The 20,895-nt window shown below is 44.6% G+C and overlaps 1 protein-coding gene across 1 annotated transcript in view; it reads right to left on the bottom strand.

Moving 5' to 3' along the window:
• Positions 1–20,895, bottom strand: part of TTYH3 (tweety family member 3) — a 39,644-nt gene that overhangs the window by 7,375 nt on the left and 11,374 nt on the right. The window contains exons 6-14 of the mRNA XM_018067642.2: positions 18,804–18,876; positions 18,383–18,458; positions 11,554–11,609; positions 10,189–10,281; positions 9,985–10,077; positions 9,094–9,230; positions 6,949–7,125; positions 5,939–6,014; positions 3,732–3,833 (exon numbers count right to left, since the gene is read on the bottom strand). Of these exons, the coding sequence (XP_017923131.1) occupies positions 3,753–3,833; positions 5,939–6,014; positions 6,949–7,125; positions 9,094–9,230; positions 9,985–10,077; positions 10,189–10,281; positions 11,554–11,609; positions 18,383–18,458; positions 18,804–18,876 (862 nt within the window). The 3' untranslated portion in view covers positions 3,732–3,752. The remainder of the gene's footprint in view (positions 1–3,731; positions 3,834–5,938; positions 6,015–6,948; positions 7,126–9,093; positions 9,231–9,984; positions 10,078–10,188; positions 10,282–11,553; positions 11,610–18,382; positions 18,459–18,803; positions 18,877–20,895) is intronic.

Genomic DNA, 20,895 nt, shown 5'->3' with positions numbered 1-20,895 from the left:
ATGAGACTAACCCAACAGGCTCAGATAGGCTTAGAAGTCAAAGAACTTTCTCACAGAGTAAGTAGGGCACATTTTAGGCAGTGCAATGCTGAAATTACCAGCCAAACATCATGCTAAGAAGAGTCTTAGAAGGGAAAATGTGTTTGATTGCTCATTTTCCATTTGCATTCTGTATGGTGACATGTGATAGGAGATGAGTATGAGCAGAGAACTTTTCCAGGTGCTAGGGATTTGTAAGAAGTGTTTAGAAAAAAAGTAAATCTCAGATCATGGAAGGTTATTGTGCATGCTTCTGGCCAAGTCATGTAGGTTCAGCACACAACATGCAACACCAACTTCCTTTAGAGCATTAAAATCAAGAAGGGCCACTTGATGAATCGCATTTCAGGGATGTACAAAGTACACCTATCACAGAGGGAGAAGCTGAAAAGAATTCCCTCCTTCCTCCACCAAGAAAAGACCCCACAGTTGTTAAAGTGTCACTAAAAAAAAAGTAATCAGGAAATGAGATCTGGACAATCAAGCAGAGAGCATTTTACATTCAAACCTACCTGCAAATCCACCAGAAGGAATAAATCAAGACTGAGTAGTCAGAGTTAGGGCTGATGTTCTCTCCTTAACTCAGGATTTTTGCACCTTTGTATCTTTTCCCATTACAGTTTAAACCAGTTACTCTTTCTGTTAAGTGTATTTTTAATGACCATGATATGTATGATTGAAACCTGGAAGTAGAGAGCCAGCACTTCACTGTGCACCTCCCAACCAGCACAGCTCTATCAGCATGCACTGGATCTTCAGTCACAGCATTTGCCTCCATCTGCTTTGCTCCACATGCTATTGACAGCAGTCCTTCCTCAAAGTCCTTCAGGAAAAACGCTCTGGAACACACAGATCCCAACATCTGGACAGGCCAGCAGATGAAGATGTATCAGCAGACACGTGCCAGTCTTTGGATATGTAACCAAACTATATTACCCATAGTTAGAATGATTAAGTCTTCAGTTCCTTTTCAAAAAAAAAAATCACTAAGTCTTTAGCTCCTTTAAAAAATAATTCTGAAGCCAAAACGCCTGAGCACAATTCAGACTGAGGAGGCCTTGGACTCCACTCTGAGGCACACAGCTATAAGGTACACAGTTGCATTTAGTTTCCTTTAAAGAGGAGCTTTCATAGAAGGTTAAAGAACATTTACAATGCAGTCATTCTTCCAGCACTCACTGGAAGTACCCATGTGCCTATACACCCTCATTTACCCTTTCAAAAACAGCACTGAGGACAAGTTTCAACCCATACCTTCCCCTCACTGTCAGCTTCCCTAAAAAGTACCTGAAAGACTCCTTGTTACCATTTCTGGTGGTCGCTGGTGCTATTCAACAGCACACCTCTCAGTCACTTACCAGCCAGCTAGGACAAACACAGCTGATTGCACACAAGCTTATTTTTGTATTTCTCCAAAGAAAATTAAAGTCTCTCCTTCACATTCAGCCTTGTTGAGGGTATAAACTTTCACAGGTATGGTTTGCCAGCACATACTAGTTGGGTGCTTAACACATATAGCCTGGGTACAAAGGAATCATTGGTGGCAGAAAAAAAAAAATAATTAAGGGAATAGTCAGTTCATTTTAGAGGCCATAAATTCCACTGACTTCTGTGAACTGTGAACTCCATAAGTACTTCACAGCTAACTAAGCTATGCTGAAAGATCACTTACCATATGAAACCATGACTGTGAGTACAAACTATTTACTATTTGTGGTTAAAAACCCACGCGTATCTCTCGCGAGCTACCCTGGCTTTGATTTCCTGCCAGAGCTATTCAGGTAATCCAAAAAAGACCAAAGCTTCTGGATTCAAGTTCTGAAAGGTTGATCTCAAATAGCTAGAGCACAGTAAACACACAGGGGTTGGTCTTATTATGCATGGGAGGTACAAGATGCAGGGAAACAGCTAATTCCAGCCAGTGGGTTCTGAATTCAAAGGGACTTAAGTTTTTCAAGTCAAAAGAACAGAGCTTCTGTTTGTTTTGTTTGTTTTTAAAGCCTTGGAAAGAATGCAATGCCTTTTGCACAGCCCTGCAGACAGCCACATTAAGCTCGGGTGGGAGCATAGATAAACAGAAGACAGTGCAGACTAGGATAAGGTCATGTTTCAGCCCAGAGATTTCAAGTCCAGAATGAGGGCATCAGAATTTCCCCACCTCCACCCCAAGCAGTATTTTATTTCATGGAATAGATCCAGTTAACATCGCTACAATACCACCTGCAGGAACCAAAGAGCGGAAAACCCACCATAAGCTGAGGCCCAAGAGCAGTCTTAGCAAGACTTAAGACTGAAGAAAGCTGTGACCCTGCCAGGGGTGGTAGCACCATGCTTCCAGACAAGGTTGTTTGCGTTCATGCAGAGGACATCAAGACACCCGATCCGGGGAGCCCCTTCCCAGCAGGTCACAAGGCAGGCAGGCAGACAGCAAGAGGCAGCAAGGATGCAGACCAAGCACCAACATGACAGAAGGGAATCCAATGCAAGGTTGACAGAAGTCCCAACAAGAACAGCAGAGAAGAAGGGACAGCAGCTTTATGCACATGTATTTCTGGGAAAACAATGCAAGATAGTCACTGATCGCATGAGCCAAAGGCAACGGGCTCTCCCTGTTCCAGCTGGAACCAACACCTTCCCTTTACTGGAGTTCCCCTGAAGGAGCACTGTCCTTCACACCAGGTGAGTTGTCTGGTAGCCCTAATTATACCCTATATTTAACCAAGCTACAAACCCACAAAATGCAGACCACCTACTCTTTGTGGCTTTGCCATGGACCCCTGTGAGGGAAGAAACACCGGCTATCTTGGAGAACATCAGCAACTACAGCCCATGAGGAATTCAGACAGTGAAATGGTTCTAGGAGGGCCCTGCTCACAGAGCCTGCAGGACATGGATGGGATGATTTGGACACACACAGAACAAACAAAACAGCAAAAGGTTTTGAAACAGAATGAAACAGATCTTAGTGATTATGTCTGGTCCTTTAGGGAAGTTTTTTTTTAAACTTGCTGCATTCTGACTTTCAGTGCAAGGATAAAAGGAGAAGCTGCGCACAGATCTGACAGGCAATGAAGTAACTCTTCAGGACAGGTCACCAATACCAGCCAGGATCTTTCAACTAATTAAAAATCCTATGAATGAGCTAAAAGCTTGTGGCGGGTCAGTATCGGTGGTTTTGGGCACATGCTGTTACAGCCAGTCAAGAGAAGCAGAACAGCAGTAGGGCTCAAGGGAAGCCAAAAGCTGAATTAAGGCAACCAGTCCCGACTGAAAAGCTGCTAGATTGGTTCTCTTTACTTCTAGAAAATGGCTTCTTGTGATAGAAGAACTCCTATACTACATTTGAAGTGCAAGGTTATTTCTGCATTTGAGCAGCACTCAGTTCAAGCTGTTCTCAAGTGTGGACTTTGAGTTGAAGCTGCTGTGAGGTGGCTTTTCCAAGGCACAGGTGCCTGTAACCTTCACAATGTGCCCCAGAAGCCTCTAGAAGGTTGATACTGCTCCTTGAGTCTGCACCAGAGCCAAAACGGATTTTAATTTTAACCCTTGGCAGGAGGGAATGGGGTGGGAGGTGCAGAGGGAAGGAATGTGAAGAAATAAAAGGCACTGGCCTGGGATAAACAGTGCAGGGATGAAGGGAGTGGTTGGGAGTGGAGAAGGGGTTGAGCAAGAAGGACCTTTTTTTCCAGTACCTGTTCCATTTGCGGGCGCTGTTACCAGTATGTCCGTGCACTGTCCGAGGGCTTAAGCTGCCAGCTCATATGGCTGCTACTGTCCATGGCAGCCAAATACAACTGTGATGACGCAAGAAAGAGAGAGAAAAAGAGAGTGCAGCCTCAACGTGCATGAAAAACACAGTGCAAGCAAGTGAAACGCTGTGGTGTGTGTCAGCGACAAGGTGGGCTCTACAACCCTAAGGGAATATCCCTGTGGCAAGAAGGAGAAAACAGAAGGAATGAGAGAAGGAAAAAACACAAACAAACAAACAAAAAGCCAGGAAAAGTAACGGACAAACAATGCAGCAGGATCATCACATCTTAGTTTTCACCATCTGTTCACAGAAAGCTAAATGGAATAGGTCAGCTCTGTCCATCCACTGGACACGACCTACTTGGATGGTTATCCCCCTCTCCTCCCTCCCAAAAAGAGGTAGGGACATGTGCATTGGTATTCCCTTTTCAACTCTCTCCTCCCACAGACAATTTGCTATGAAAAGTTACAATTTCTTCTGCCTCAGTACAGTCTCAACCACCTGCTATGGAGAGCTGTGAACACAAAAATCCCAGAAAAGCTTTTTCCCGTTGCCTGCCAACATGAGACCAGACAGTAATTTATTTCTCTCCGCTGTCTGTCTACTACAACCCTCCAAAAAACACATTTATCCTATAGTCTGCTCCCTGTCTTGTCTAGGGAGAAGCTCCTTTGTCTATAGGTGCAGTGCTGCACTCTCCTCCCCAGCTCCTGTGCCACCCTATAGCGCACACTGATGGTTGCCAAGTCAAGTTACTCTGAAAAAACTTATTTTTATCTCCTCCCAGAAACGAGCTTAAGGCACCAGGACTCAGATCCCCCCTCAGGTTATTAACACAAATAGCTACTGAAGAACCGAGGAACTTCTTGCCTCGCTACAGCCCCTGCGGAAAGGAGTGTGCTTTCTCTGAAGCAGAAGAGCTGTAGGGCAAGGGGAAGCAGGACATTGAAGGAACATAAGCCTTGGCAGTACCAGGGGGACAGTGCCCTTCTGCCACAGGAAATGCCAGTGGTACAGCGTGTGCCACACTGCACTGGTGCAGCACATGAGCTCTTCTCCTGAGGACCACCTTGTTGCTGAGAGCTGATGATGATGCCACCAGAGCTCGCGGTCGGAGTACCAGGGGTCAGGAAACCTCTTTGTGAAGGGTGAAAGAGGTTTGGCCAAGGACAGAGACAAGGATCAACTCTCCACATTTCCACTTTCTCTACAGCAAGATGAACTGGTCCTCTTGAAGTGAAACCATGAATGTGATGTCCTCTTTTCCACCACAGTTCCTACTTCTCCAGCCTCCTCTTCCTCCCCTTCCCACGAATTTGAGCCATGCACCACAGAGTGTATTTTTTTTTACCTATACCTGAAGACTGGTTGATCATTAGACATGCTACCACTCATCCTCTGTAATCATACCAAGTTTGTGAACACTGTTGTGGCATGCTCTCAAAATTCTCCTGTAAGTAAGGCTTACAGGATCCAGCGAAGGACGAGATTCGTCTAGTTCTTACACAGACATGAAGGCAAGTCCATGTTTTATCCAGCATACAGAAATGGCTATCAGGCCACTCCAAATACCAAAACCTTCCATGAAAGTTTCCTTTTTTTCCTCCATAGGAAATTAAATACAAAAATAGATTTTAAAGAAAGTAAAAACAGTTGTGAAAGAAAGATTTAAAAAAAAAATCTCAACCAAAAAAAAAAAAAAAGAATACAGGTTTCATCCTACCATCTCTTTAGGGCAGATTAAGGAGAGAGGTTCAGCAATAACTCTGAATTTACAGTTTTAACAAGTTTCTTTTTAAACTTGAGGAACCAATGCCACAGATAGCAAGTACACTGCATGCAAGTGAACCATCCTGCTGAAGTCACCCATCAAGATACTCATGCACTTCAGTGGTGGCAGGACTGGGCCCATAGGATTACCAGTGTTAATTGATTTTTATTCTTTTTATGTGCAATGTCCAAAGTAGCATAGCAGGGTTTCATTCTCCATGGCAGGTGAGACATGGCTTGTCTAGTCAAGTTGCTGCCATTTATGGGCCAGATCCTGTGTTTGGCTGCACAATCAGCTCCCTTGGGAGTACACAGGAGTGGCAAATGTGTGTTCCCCAAAGTTGCTGAAGCAGAGAGGAGCAGTAAAGAAAGACTTACTGAGGGAGGTGGGGACTCCCGGCCAATGAGCGGGGTATTCTCGCAACGGGGGTTCTGGAAATTTGCATTCTGGCTCCTAGGAAAGGAAGACACACATGGTAACAGGGGGCATGTGCCATGCTTCTCTGGGGAAGGTCTCTGATGGTGACATGGGACAGAGCATCTGCACCCCCAGAACTACTGTATCAGGTCAGTGTCCCTCAAAGCTTTTCCTGCATGCCAGGTGGGTCCCCCTTTTTCAGACAAGGGCACAAAACTATAATTTTCCTCAGAGAGAGCACTATTTTTACATTCTTACTCAGAAGGGCCCACACTGAATCATGTCAAGTGATTTAAAAATAGGTCTGTGTGAAAATCTGCCTCCCTGCAGCACCAGACCTGCCAAGCTGCAGAAATGGAGATAAAACGAGGACAAAGTCTCAGGGGATGAACGAAATGATGTGGCAGCCCCAAAAAAAGATGGGCCCTGATGGTAGTCCAAGTGTGATCAGGGTTAGGCACTTCTGGAGAAACCTCTGAAGATCCCACCTGGACTAGGTAGCTCCAAACTGCAACAGCTGCCAGAGCTGACTGCAAATCCTGTAGGAAGACATAGCCCACAGGTTTTGTCTTGGCTCTCAACCTCCTGGGAGGCTTAAAATCTTCTGGCAAGACTACTCTGTCTGAAGAATTAAGTCTTCTGGTGATCAGATTCATTGTGTAATAAGGAGCCCAGACAATACTTTCCTACTTCTTTTCTCTAGACAGATTTCTAAATCCTGGAGGATGAAGCTGTTCACATTTCGGAGCACGCTGTCTAATAAAACTCTTTCTACTGCAGCACTGTCAAGCCATTCCCTTCTCCCAGTGAATGCCAATCATCAGAAAACATGTCATTTTGCCATTTGACACTTTGGACAAAATCCTTCATCGCTTTCTACTGCTCGTTCAGAAGTTCCAACCTTGCAGCACTTGTGACAACAGAAATCAGGATGAAGTAATGTGGACAAGCTTGTTTTCAGGATACTCACATGTACTCCGTGACGGGAGCATTGCTGACTGTGTGTGCTGCTGCTGGAATGCTGGTCTCACTGCCATAACTACTCCCACAGCTATAGAGGCTGGGCATGTGCACTCTGTACAGATTATCGTGTGTCTGTCTACTCCCTTGAGCAGCTGATTCTTCTTCCCCATCATCATCTGAGCCTCTGCAAGAAGGAGAAAAAGTTCCTCCTAGAACCCTACAATTACCCCCCACATGTGGGGTTTGCAGGAAACCATGGTAATCCTAGGAACCTCCCAACCATCTTCCACACCTCCACATTCACACCCGTTTGGGATGCCTCAGGGTGGCAGTGTCAAACACAGCCTACAGCACAGTGACTCAGACCTCCCACAGATCCCATCTGGACCTGTACACTGCGTGATCCCCTACAGCCTCCCTACGGTCTTCTGTCAGGGCTTGGCAGAGAGCACAGTTCTGCAACTGCCCAGTGGCACAACCAAGGGATGGACACACATCCCAAAACGTACAGCACTAAAAAAACCTCAAAAAACAATAAAAAAGAGAGGCAGTGGGGATGTAGTGTCATACACCCCACAGAAAGCACTCTTGAAAACTGCAGTCTCTGTCCTTCCATTTCTTGTAGACATGTCCAAAGAACTTGTAAGGATAAGTCTCTGTAGACTTCTCTGAACTCCCATTCTGGTTAAAAAAGGTCTGCTTCAGCTTCTAGCAAAACCACAGAAGTCTTTATAGAACTAAGTTGCAAAATTTGTGTCTAAGGGCTTTATCCTTTCAAAAATGCCAGGATTTTAAATCAACTTCTATACAGAGCAGAACTGTTTGTCAGCTGGTTCCTTCCCTCTCTCCCATGGTATTCTCTTGCCCATCCTATACAACACACACTGCTAACTTATCTCCCTAATTATGGGGTGAAGCACCAAGGTTTGAAATATATTTTATCCATGCTTGTCAAAGCCAGTAAAAGGTTCTACAGCATGGGCATGACTAGAACATCCCACACATCACCTGCAGCTTATGTACCACATGGTGGCAGTGAAGATCGGGGAATTGCAGCCTGTACAGTCTCTTAGAGGCAATAAAGCATGACATTCTCCACCTCCCAGAGGGAGGCAGAGGGAGAAATGGTGCTCCAGGGAATGCAAGAGGGAACCCTTCAATTCACAGCAGCAGCCTGAGCCTGCTGGGGTTGGCAGGGCAGGCAGCAGCCCACAGGGAAGGCAGCACAAGAGATGCCACTGGGTAAACCTTTCTCCTTCAAACAGGCAGACTGCCATGCTCTTCTTGGTAAGGTCTCTGCAGCAGCTGCATGTGGAAGAGGTGAGGAAACCAGCCATTTTCTCAAGTGCTACTCTGACGCACTTCCCAAGGCCACTTCTCTGTGGGCACTGCAGGCTTGGCTGGCTCTGACTTCCTGCTATTGTTCAGGACATTCCATTTTACTTTGAACCTTGAGCCTGGGCTTAGAGCACGAAAATCACGTTTCAGGACCAAAGAAGAGAATTTGCTGCAGTCTGCTGCTCTTCTGCAAGAACAGAAAACTCAGAGCTCTTTTAACAGCTGCACGTGGGGCAGCAGCCAGTCAGTGAAGCAAAGGTTTGCTAAAGACTTATAGATCAACCTGGTTACCATCATTAATACTAGTTCAAATTTGCAAGTGTCTCACCTGCCCATACCATTGCCAACAACAGTTGGTTTCCATTATCTATGCAAAGTCGCCCCAGCTTGAGCAAAGTTAAAAAGGCAAGTGTAAACTGCTTCTTATTTCAGTTCTCCTCCCCATACTAGAACAAATGCCTCAAAGCAATGCAAGAGAATAGGAATTTTACAGAGATGGCAATAGCTCAAGCATTACCTCTATATTACAGCTATAATCATTCATCTCTGACTTGACTCATAGTCCTACGGTGGACTGAATACTCTGCACACAGAATATTCCAGTGCAATAAGGTTCAGATGTTAGTATTAACCACAGCCAGAGCAAAAGGCAACAATTTTTTTTCCTCTTAGACCTGTGCTTATAAATCCTCATCCCTCACACTCCTGGGATCATATGGGAATGAGCTCCATATGCTCACGGGCACAAATCCAACAGCCAGTCTTCATTGGGAAAGAGCTTTACAATGCTACAGGACCTAAACCCTCTCTATACCTCTTATTCTGCCAAGTGTGTGGGACGCTGCAGACAATGGAACTGAACATGAGGGCTGTGACAAAGGAGAAGAGAACCAGGTAGATGAGGCCTTCCACTCCATCATAGCAGAAGCCTGTCAAAGCCTGGACATAATCCTGCAGAGAGAAAGGAGCAGAGTTTCCTGATCATTACACAGTTAACATTGAGTTCTAACTCAAAAGCCCTTCTCCAGACTACATTCTCTGAAACAACTTATAGAGATTGCAGTCCCTTTTCCAGAGCATATTTCTATTTTAATTTCAGGGACCTTAAGTATTTTTCATAACTGATCTAACCTTTATTTCCCCTCACAAAACCCAGCTTGGATTTAGACGTGGAAATATTTTCAACCCCACACAATAAGACTTTAAGGGAGGGGAAAAAAAAAAAAAAGCCAAGGCAAACTTATCCACCCAGCTGAAGACACCATATTTTTCATTAGGTCTTTCAGCTCCCTCACTGTGTCCCATGCCCAAGAACACAAGCATGGACTATCTGTGTATCTGCCTTTAGAGACACAGCTGGAACAACAGTTAGGCCATGCTATCCTGCAGCTCCAAGGCACTGCACTCCATGGGAAAGGCAACAAGTTATGTGCTATAGACAAAAAAAAAAAGGCCCCTAAAACCTTATGGCTCCAATTTGTAGATGTATAAAGCCACATTATCTACTTTCCTATATTGATCTTTAAGCAGAAAGCTAACTTGATCCAAATTCCCATTCCCTTTTCTGCTGGAATCAATCAGTAAAAAGTTGTTGTAAACTGTTCTGGCACACTAGAGACTTGAAACTCCGAAATAATCAGTAGGTTTACAGGCTATACACCCCCTTTATTCTTTCTCAGCTCAAGCCTAGTTATTGAGTACTCACCAAATGCAGACTCCGACAGTCCACTAAAGCTGTCAGCTGCTGCAAGTTGATCTCTGTTGAATTCAGAACCTCCTGGATCCGAGTAAGATACTCCTGTAAGGAACAAGCTATTGATTACTGCAAAGGAATAGCTTAGCAGGAGCTGGTCTTGGGTTCTGTACGAGGTTGAGGGAAGCCAGGAAGAGCAAACTTGAGGAGAGTTACCTTGGAGGTGGGGTGCTCTCTGGTCGCTGACCTCATGAGTTCCATAACATCATCCTGCATTTCCACCAGAGCCTTGTGACTTCCTGACAGCTTCTGCTCAACACAAAACATGCAATGTTTCAGCAGTTCAGGCCACATGCACCGAAAGATCCCCTGGAAAAAGACTGAAATCCTATTTCCCAAATATTGAAGCATGAATGGTACAAGTCAAAGTTGTCTCAACTGACAAGGGTTCAGCTGTGAAAGGGTTAAGCTTGAGTTTTACCAAACTGGAAGAAGTACAGACAGAAAGATGAGGGGAGGGAAGAACCAAAAGGAAAGGAAAAAAAAAAAACAAACAAAGAACAAAACACATACACAAACTATACACACAGCTGGGGCTGGCTCTAGGACAGAGGGGAAGGAGAAAGAAAAGACATAAAGCCCTCGAGTTCTCACCACAGAATACAGCTGGATTTCTTTACTAAATCAGGTGGATGAGAAAGACTTAATGTTAACACCAGAAGTTGTTTGTATTAGGGTGCAGCCTTCACATCCCATTAAAGCATCCACGAGAATTTCACATGCAACAGCATGTCAGAGAGTACATGGAGCAACCAGAAATGCAACAGATAGCAACAGTGCATCATACCACAGCCTGGAGTGTTCCTAACCCACCCTTTAAAACAGAGGAAGACAAACTTAAAAAAATCCTAAATATAAATGGTGAAGTAGCTGGGGCTTGCCAAATGGTGGGTGGTGTGGGCTCATCTGGCCTCTGATACATACGACCAAGTTTGGGATGGGCCCAGGTGCTGTTCTTCAGCCCCCACACAAAAGAATAATGACTCACATTTATACTTCAGGAAAAATCCTTTGGATGTTGAAAGGTTTGTAAGAGGCATATGTGAAAACTACTCATTCAACCCACAGAAGTGGCTGCATTTTGGGAGTGGAGTGTTGCCACTGTTTAACCCAAAAGAACTTTCAAGAAGAGATTCAAAGCAGGAAGCAGCAGTTTCCCACCCTGGCATTAATTGTGGGTGCTCTGTCTCCACGTTGCTGCTCTTAGACAAGCACCATGTAAACAGAGGTACCACAACAAAAGCCATAGTCCTCACCACATCACACACAGGCCCTTCTGAGGGGGCATCCTGGACCTGAAGCTGTGCAGATAGTGATGAAGTTGGAAAAATCTCCTCACTAAATCACAGTGCCACCTCCTGCACAGCTGGGAAGGAGCTACCAAAGCTTTACCAACAGTTTGAGTGCTCCTTAAAGCCAACAATCTGCAACTTGCTGCATGCTGGCATCAAAAGCACTTCACCTATACCCTGCAGGATGACAAGACCCAGGGGTGAAGGGAGTTAGGGTGCTTACACTCACCTGCTGGAAAGGGTTGGGGTATCCAGCACTACAGGTCATGTAATAGCGCAGAATATCTATTAAGACACAAGAGAAGAAAGTCAGGCCAGAGACATCGTTCCAGCTCTGCAGTATTTTACAACTGCCACGAGGGAGGTGTTCAGTTCTGAAAGCAATGCACAAAATGAAAATGCAATATAAACGGAATCAGTTCCCTCTCTCCATGTAGGACTACAGTGCATAGATGGCACTAGAGAAAGGGATGTAAACTTCCTTTGGGGACAAAAGAAAGATTTGTTTCCTTTCTGCTTGTTTTGTTTTTTAAGCCAGTGAAAGGCAGTGGAGCTGCTCCACTTAAAAACTTAGATAAAACATAAAAATTTTTATTCAGAAGTCAGCACTATCCACTGTATAAACTTAAGACAAGACATCGGTCTAGGATAAATCCAACTATGGTACAGTGGAGACATACTCATAAATTTCCAGATAGAACTGATACTGTGCTCTTCCAGCAGCATCATTTATTTCCAGGCTTGAAGACAGTGTGGTGTTCCTCTTCATTCAGATGTGTGTGAAACCAGCCTGGCGCCCTCGTGAGCCCTCTACATAACTACATCAACTGCCAGCACACACAAATTACAAATATCAGGCTTTCCCCTGCCACTCTCAATAATACTACCAAGGGAGGGAGCTCTGAAAGACTTGATCATCCAAATACCTTTAGATTATTTCTCAAACATTTACAGTTCCTCTTCAGATGAATATGGGTGTGCCAGCTCAGCAAAATCAAGGGTGAGCTCTAGCTCGGTAAGGACTACAAAAGCCCCAAAACACACATACCCTCTGCATTCCCTCTCCACCGGCATCTTTTCCTCCATTCTTTTTCATCTTCTGTCTGTGACTTCCAGTAACACATACTCCAGGCTGCAAAGCTATTGTGATGAGTCCCAGCTCAGAAATCAGCAAAAGGCACAGCCAGAAGTGAGGGGAGCCGTGAAGGAAGCAGACCTGACTGTATCCTGACTCTGCTGTGCTTCCCATAAATATTGAATGCACCTTTCGGCAAACCAACACGCTGGAGACCAAGTGGTACAACAGACTGTCAGCTCCTGCACGCTGGCAATGCAACCTGACAGCTGTTATTTATAATTCATTAGCCTACTTTGGGGCAGCTTCTGCCAGCTGCTCCATCTCCCTCCCACCGACTCCTTCTCTGGGATGGCTTACATTGCCCCAGCCAAGCCTCTAAACAGCAATTAGCAAATTCTGGGCAGATAGGAGGGCAGTAAGAGCTGCTCTGTGCCTCACTTTGGGCTGACCACAGAAGAGACTGTCTGCCACTGCTGAGCCAAGGAAAGTGCTGCTCCTCCCCAGCTCATAAATCTGATTCAATGGCTATGGGAAAATGGATTAAAACACACCTGCACTGAGAGAACAGCATAGCAACAGCAACCCACAGCATCACACATGGTGACCCAAAGGAGCTGTGATCTTGTCACCAATTTAGTTTAAACCAACAAAACATTAATAGTTTCTCCTGGGCTCCCACAGTGGTATCAAGTTTACATCACCTTTGTAAGTGCAGTAAGTTGCATGACATACTGCTAATGCAGAGCCCTAGAAATATTTCTTGAGGGCCTTCTGGATCATCCCTGGTGGGCAGATTAGAGATGAGAGTTCCTGATATCATAGTTTGCAGCTTGTAAGCCCAGGATAAAGATTGCTGGTTACAAGTGAAGCAAAAAGCAGTACAGTGAAATAAGTGCTTGCCTTGCTTCACCCTGGAAGGCAGGATCAACAAGGATTCACTGTGGTAGCACTGGCTTTGCTGCTGACAAGTGTGACACTCCATACATAAAACATGCTTCCCAAAATGACAATGCCATCAGGAGCAGCTTTCCTCTGCACTGAACCCAGTGTGCTACAAGCTGTGGTGCATTAAAGCTCAGGCGACAATAGGCAGGGAAGCTGCCTTAAAGTGCTCTTGTGCTGCAAAGCCTGGAAATTAAGGACAGTGTCCCCTGCCTCCACAACACCAGGGAAAGAGCAGGAGGCACTTTCACGGGTTTTAAGCCTGGTGGAGGCTACCCTGTACATCACCAAATCTCACATTTCTGACCTGAAAACGGCTACACTAACCCATCACTTGCACTTTGCTAAAACAGCTCCAGGCAATTTCTTTCTATAATTATCTTCCTGATGCATTTTCCTCTCAAGGAAAATTCCTGAAGGTTGATTTGATTTTTGAAGTTGGCCTTTAGGTGATCTAGTTTATAGCAGAAGGGTTAGGCAGGGTCACATCTGCAGCTGCCCATGCCTGCTGTTGCCAGCAACAGTCCTCCTGACCCACTCTTGGTACAAAGGCAATGTGGGAGCAGAAGGCAAGGAAGGGAACTACCTAAAATGCTTTATTTTTGCAAAGTCTGTTTTTCCTAGAAAGGAAAGTAGAGCTGCCTACTAAAGACAGCTTCAGCTGCTAGAACTACTTACTGGTTCTGCGACTGTGGAGACTTACTACTCACTTCAAAGCCCAGCCAAAATGCAAAAATGGCATTAAGCACCCGCCAAAAGGCAGTGAGAGGGTCTGTAGGAAGCAATCAGAAAAAAAATGCTAGCTCAAAAAAAAAATAAAAAAAATCCCCACACCTAGAACAGCTTTTCACAGCCCTTCATCTCTACTTGAGCATTCTCCAAGCAGTTTGCATTTTACATAGACACCCAGAGGAGGCTGTCCCTGTGGGTTCAATCAGAGAAAGCTGAAGAATATCACCTGTGATGTCAAAGGAAGGCGACTCTTTTGGCTGGAGTTTCTTGCCCAGGTAACGTGTTCTCCCCAAGGAGGTTTGTTTCCCTAAGGTACCAGCCTGACAGCAAAGGGAAGTATCTGCATAACATTTACATTTCTCTCATATATCCTACTCTTGTATTGGTGAAAGCAGAGAGCTTGTAGCCACCCTGCTTGCCCTCCACTCAGAGCCTTCTGCTAATCAGGAGTCCAACAAAACCACACAAGAAAACAGCTTCCCAATGCCACCATCAGCTCAGCAGGATCCCTGAGAGTGTTTCTGTGGCAAACTCTTTTCTGCAGCGTTCTCTGAGCTCAGGTAAGTGTGCAGACACCACATGCCTCACACAAGGTTTTGTCCTGATCTTACTTCTAGTGAGGAAGCTGAGGTGGTGGTGGTGGTGTCAATCCTCTGGTTCATTCAGCTCTGGGCTTCTAAGATGAGAGTGAATCAGTGAGAGGCCAGTCAGGAGGCTGGCCATGACCAGAACACTCCCTGCTTATATCTGAGCATCCAACCTGGCCAGCTTGGCTGGACCAGAGGTAAAAGGCTCCATTATCCCCCCCTGAGTTTTACAGCTCCCTCAGATGAAGTGAGTGGCTGTTCATGCAGATTTCTGGTGGGAGAATCTGGAGAAAGCTCTTCCTGTTGTTTAGACAGATTGTGCCTTTTTATTTAATTTTATGCAATAAGTCATCTGATAATAGCATTATATCAATGAAAAAGAATGGGACTAGAAGATGGCCTCCTGCTTTGAAAATAAACATCTTGGCTGCACCAAGTCTTTTTAGAAGCAGCAGGAGCCGATTATACAGCCACTGTTCAACTCCATTGGCTTTATCTCAGTTAATGAATACAGGGCGAGTTAGTCACATACATCAGCCTCTTCTGCAAAATTATTTAAGTATTTCCTTCTCCAGGAGACCTGCATTAAGGTTCTTTGCCTCTTTCTTCTGCCCCCCCATCATTTTTTTAATGCAGCACATTTTATTATCTGCAAAACAAGAACATCTCCTCTCTAGCTAAAAACATGACAATAATAATGCACTTAATCAGATTATTCTCAGCTCCATTAATTCCATTTAGATTTGAAAACAGCAATTAATGCATAAACAAGAATATTAACATACTAGTTGCTCAGTATTCAACACAGTTATTTTTCTGTGAAAACTACAACCACCACCAACAAAAAAACCATTGCAAATACCGATGACTCAGTCCCAGTGTTAATGGCAGAGCATAGGGAATCTTACAATACATTGTATTTAATAACACCAACTAAAAACAATGATTAAAGAGAAAAATTGACCCAGTACTACCAAGCTTCTTAGGATTACTTGTTTGTTCTTATATCCTTAAAATCAAATGGCAGCACCTAGTCCAGTATGACAGACCCCAGCACTGACCAAAAGCAGATACCTCTTTGGCAAGACTCTCAGTCCAACTTCAGCCAAAGTGATTCCCAAGGCAAGTGTGATTCCTACATATATGTTAACTCCCATGGATTCTTCTTCCATGGTCTACCAGAGCCCCTCCACCCACTCACGCTCCCCTTTTTAGTCACTTCTTTTCTGAACTGAAAAAATCACAGTTGGGTACCCTGTGGTGAAACTTGCTGGAGCAATCAAAGTGTTTCTGCCTCACGTGTCTATACTGGTGTTAATGTTGGAGAACATAATGCAAAAAGCAGAGAGAGCAAACCAGAGAGTATGAAGAGCCCATGCACTGGAACCAGGAGCCTTCAAACAGGGTATCTTCCTCCAAGAGGCCAGCATCAATGCTGGCTCCCAGCTGCCTGCCCTGTCTCCTCGAGCTCATCTGGTTGTATACACTGCTCAACTGATCCACAAAGCAGCTTCTACAATTTACAGCCAGGCACATTCAGGGTCACTGACACTTATTCCAGACTTTTAAAGATTTTTCTAAGGAGCCATTATTGGGATTAAAGTGCCACTGAGCAGTGCCACACTGCACTCCCCGTGTCGTGATTTTCCTTCCTCCTCGTGAGGGTTCCAACAGTGGAGACCAAAAGCTATTTCTGCAGCTTCCTGATCATAAACTATGACACAGCAGTGAAAACCCACATGGGAAAGGCAGAGGATTCGATCATCGCCCAACCAGCTGCCTGGTGTGATGGCAGGCTCGGGAGTCAGACTGATGTCCTTCTGGAAAAAGGGAAAAACAGGAACGCTCAACGGCTGCCTCACAGCAGGGAGCTGACACACCAGCCACCCACGGAGGGGCCACCCTTCCAACTCCAGCCTGTGGCAACACCTGCTCTTCCTCCTCTTCACCGTTTTGCTCAGACCCATTCACTGTTATTTATGGAGCCCTAACAACTGTTCTAGCTGGCGGTGCTGCCAGAGCAGAGCCTGATTTCACCCGGGGGAGCTGCCTGTCCCTGTCCCTGTCCCTGTCCGTGCCGGGGGAAGCAGGAGGAGGGGCGGAACATCAGTCCCGTTGGCCTCCAAATGAACGACACTGATTAACGAAAACTGCAGGAGCCAAGCAGACAAGGACAACTGAAACGGAGAAGGAGCACAAAGGGGCCTTTCTTCAGTTTCCCAGGGTCAACCTGATTGTTACCAAACACGCTCCAGAGCTGATCTGGGTTACCAAATTATCACAGCCCACAGCTGGCATCAGCATCAGATGTTTTCCCTTGGCCTCACTGACCCACCTTGAACAACCAGGAAGCTTAGCACCTGAAGCCACATCTTTGGCACCTTCACAGCCAAGACAGGATTTTCACCTTGTGCAGTGTTAAACACTCATTCTCTTCCCTCACTACATCTCTTTGTTACAAAGAGAGCTGCCTGGCTCTATCATCTCCTTCCCAGGAAATCAATAAATAAGGCATTCCAAAAATAAGATGTAGGGTGGTAATATCAATCTGTACATACTCTTTTATTCTACATTCTGCCTCCAGACATAGATGCTTCTTATTGTTTCCAATCCCTGCATCCACAGCCACAGTTACATACCTAATTTCCTACCAGATGCACAGAGAGAGATATCATTTGGCTAAACACACAGCCATACACTCAACCTTCTGCACACACGGCAAAGATTCTCTGATTCCACTAAATAAGAACCAAGAAAAATGCAAGTGGTTCCTTTTGCAAATCAGTGTCATTGCTTATTTGTCTTTTATCATACACAGAACTAGATAAAGGAACCATCAGGAGAGAGAAGATAGGGAGAAAAAAGTTAACTTTCTTAACTAAGAAGCAGACTGGGTCCTAAAAATACTTTTCTTTTTAGAACTTAGAGTATCTCTGCTGGGAGGCACCAAGCCACCTTTTTGTTAAGCAATGGTTCTGAGTGCCACTTTTGCCCTCCTGAGGTTCAATTTAGAGGCACCCCTAATCTCACCAGCCACTTCAGTCTAAATTAGGAAAAACAAACCCCAAATCCATCAGTGCTTCAGCTGGATGCCACTGTGTTGCAGGTATATTATCTTAAGTGGAACAGGATTAGCAAAGTGGTCAAAATACTGCACTTATAACAGAAAGGGAAATTCATACTTCTTTGTGGCAGTTTCCATTCATTTACTCTTTCAATTAGCTTTAGAGAAGCTACTATTTATAGCCACTATTAAGATAAAAGCTTACATGTTTTTGTTGATAACAGATACAAAAATAAGCATTCTAGATTCAAGAATGTAGACCTTAGAGCAAGTTTTAAAAATGACAACTCAAACTGCACACTGCTCTTGCCACAATTCTGTCACTTAGAAAGGAGAACGAGAGTCAAGAGTGCTACATTTAATGCAAAATAATCCAGGGACTTCAGTTATTCCATCTTATCGGTTATTTCCATTTAAAGGTCAAGGCAGAAGAAAAGTTTTGAAGGTTTTTCTGAGGCATATGTCTACACTTCTGACCAGGGTATAAATGCCTCTTTGGAAAAAACACTATTTCCAGAGCTCCACAAGTATTGTTTTCTCATTGTATGCCAGCTCCTCTGTTTCAAACACAGCCTCAAATTCTCAGCCACTGCCATGCTCCCGTGTGACAGCTGGAGCTGCAGAACCCTGTCCCAAAGCCAGTCCCAGCACTTACCAGGACTGAGCACTGCATTCTCTTCAACCACTTTGGAGATATAAGCATCAGGGTTGATACAGAAGTCACTGGAGCCCTGGATACGTGGAAGACAAAAGGGAAAAGGAATATCAAAGCACACTAGTATCAAAGAGCAGTTGAGCCAGGTTAGCATCAGAGAACCTTCTGTTCTAGGGGTGTTTCAGATGTTGAGGTCTCTCATCGCCACCCCCACCAGCACTGCTTTACACAAGCACAGCAGTGCTGGAGTACAAGCTACCACACCACACCAAGGAGCAGCTCTGTACCTTTCCTAGATGGAAATTGCTAGGACAGTTACTTAGAACAGGATATGGTATAAAACTGGCACAACACAACATTAATCTCGTGTCTGCTAAACCTGCGGCAAAGAGTGGACGGGACTTGGATGAGAGCCACTTACCACAGCGACAGCCAGCTCCAGGCCCAGGGATCCCCAGCTGACAATCAGGGCAAACACCCCAAGCAAGCACACCCTGTGGGAGACAGACAGATGGCAGATGTAGCAGACCTGATTTCAAGCAGTTCCTTTCACAAGATGTATTATTTGGAGTCCAAAACAGTTACTGAACCCAAGAAATTATCAACCACTGACTGTATCTTTAGATAAATATTCCTGTTTTAAATGCCATGGACAGCAGCAACCAGAGAGGTTCATGTCCAGCTATTGGTTCCCACATTGCCTGCCCTGAGTCTGCAGGGGAAAGGGGGAGAGTGTGGAAGCAAAGTATTGCCCTACTTCTAGCAGGGAAACCAAAGGCACAAAGACATTGGGGTGGCTGTAGGGGAGGCAGATTGGCAGGTGGGTGACCCATCACTTTCCCTGTTCCCTTTCTGGACTTTATTTTCCAGGTCCAAAGATAATCAAAGAAAGATATTCTATATAAAGAATATATTCTATATATTCTTTTTTTAATATATATATATATATTCTATATAAAGAAAATCTCACTAACCCATACTGATTCAAAATTGGACAAATGTCTCCCGTGTCTACAATAAATGAGGTTTTTTGGTGTAAGCACTACATGGCTACAGACAGTGTGAGGAAACATTCATCCCCTGTTAGGACACCTGACTTTGGTTCCAAGTTGATGCACCTGAACAGCACCTAAGAAACCCACATAGCTCCAGGAAAGACAGTCACCTGCAGGCAAACAGTTCACAGCAACAGTTTAGGTCCCTACCACTGCCATGTGAGTCCATCTTCGCACAGATTTAAGGTTTTGTTCTGACAGCTGGACCTCATTACTGACAGAAAGGGTGGGAAGTGTCTGCTATCAAGCAGACAGAAGGTAGAGAGATGACAGAGCAGTGGTCTCGGTGACATTCAGCTGGCACACACTGGTGGAAAAGACTTTTGCACTTCCCCAACCAGCACATTAGCTCTTCACCCTTGCTGTCAGTATGAGTGGTAGAGATATTCAGGCAGTAGTGCTCCTCAACTCCCTCAGGTACAGGGATGCAGACTAATAAGCAGTTTCATTTTATGTGTCTCTGTCTTCAAAGTAAAGGGACACTGGCTTGCTCTCTTAGGGATGCTTTTTCCCTCTCAGGCTTTGAAACATAAGTAGATTCCTTCCCACCCACACCCTAAACAATACAAAAATCTGTTCATAACCAAGATATTCTTTATTCAAACGTAGTGCAAGCATCTCTGTGAGGAAGGGACATACCTTTTTTCTGCTGCATTTCTCTCACTGAATACTAGAGCCTTAAAAAATAAACTTATGGGCCTCCATTAAAAAAAAATCTATCCCTCAGTTTACCAACTTATTTTAATTCCAAGTAATCCCTATTCTGTGAATGGATCTGTGGGTTATCTTGCAGAACTAAGGGAGCTTCACCAGACTGACATCTGTGCTGCACTCTGAAATAAGACACTAAAGACTTTATTATGCCTTTTCCAAATGGACACAAAAATTATCAGCCATGGATCAGCAAGGTTCTGAGGTTTTATGACATAAGGACAACACAGCTTGGTGCCTCCAGCTGAGCATGTTAATCAATAAGACACATTTGTTGTTTTACTTTAAATGAAGATGACTGGGTCAGTAACTGATTGCTTGGCTAAAAGATCTAAAACTGGCATTTCACCATCTTGCCTGGCTGTGATACACTTGCTTCTTTATGCCATGTGCTCCCTTTGGGGAATGCCTTCATATGAACTTCTGGCTAACAGGGAATGAGATTCTAATTTAAACCCTGGGTTTGCCATCTGTGTGTGCACTTGGACTTTTGTCTCTATAACCTGCCAGGTATGAAATCATCTGGCAAATAATAAAATTGAATACACACTCCAATTATTAATGGCATCACCACATACCAGGATAAACTCTTGGCCGTGTCAGTTGTCAAACTGTCACTGTGTTTATGATACCAGTGTCTTTGCCAAATATGCCAAGCTACACCAAGCTACAAGATGGGAAGGGGAATGGTTTTTCCTTGTAATAGGGCATTTTCAGTGCTTTTTAGGTATAGTCATGCATTAATAT

The sequence above is a fragment of the Manacus vitellinus genome, unplaced genomic scaffold (genome assembly GCF_001715985.3).
Source record: "Manacus vitellinus isolate BGI_N305 unplaced genomic scaffold, ASM171598v3 scaffold_12_pilon, whole genome shotgun sequence".
In the NCBI taxonomy this organism is placed as follows: domain Eukaryota; kingdom Metazoa; phylum Chordata; class Aves; order Passeriformes; family Pipridae; genus Manacus; species Manacus vitellinus.
Note: the sequence above shows the minus strand (reverse complement) of the source record. Positions and strands in the feature narration are given on the sequence as shown.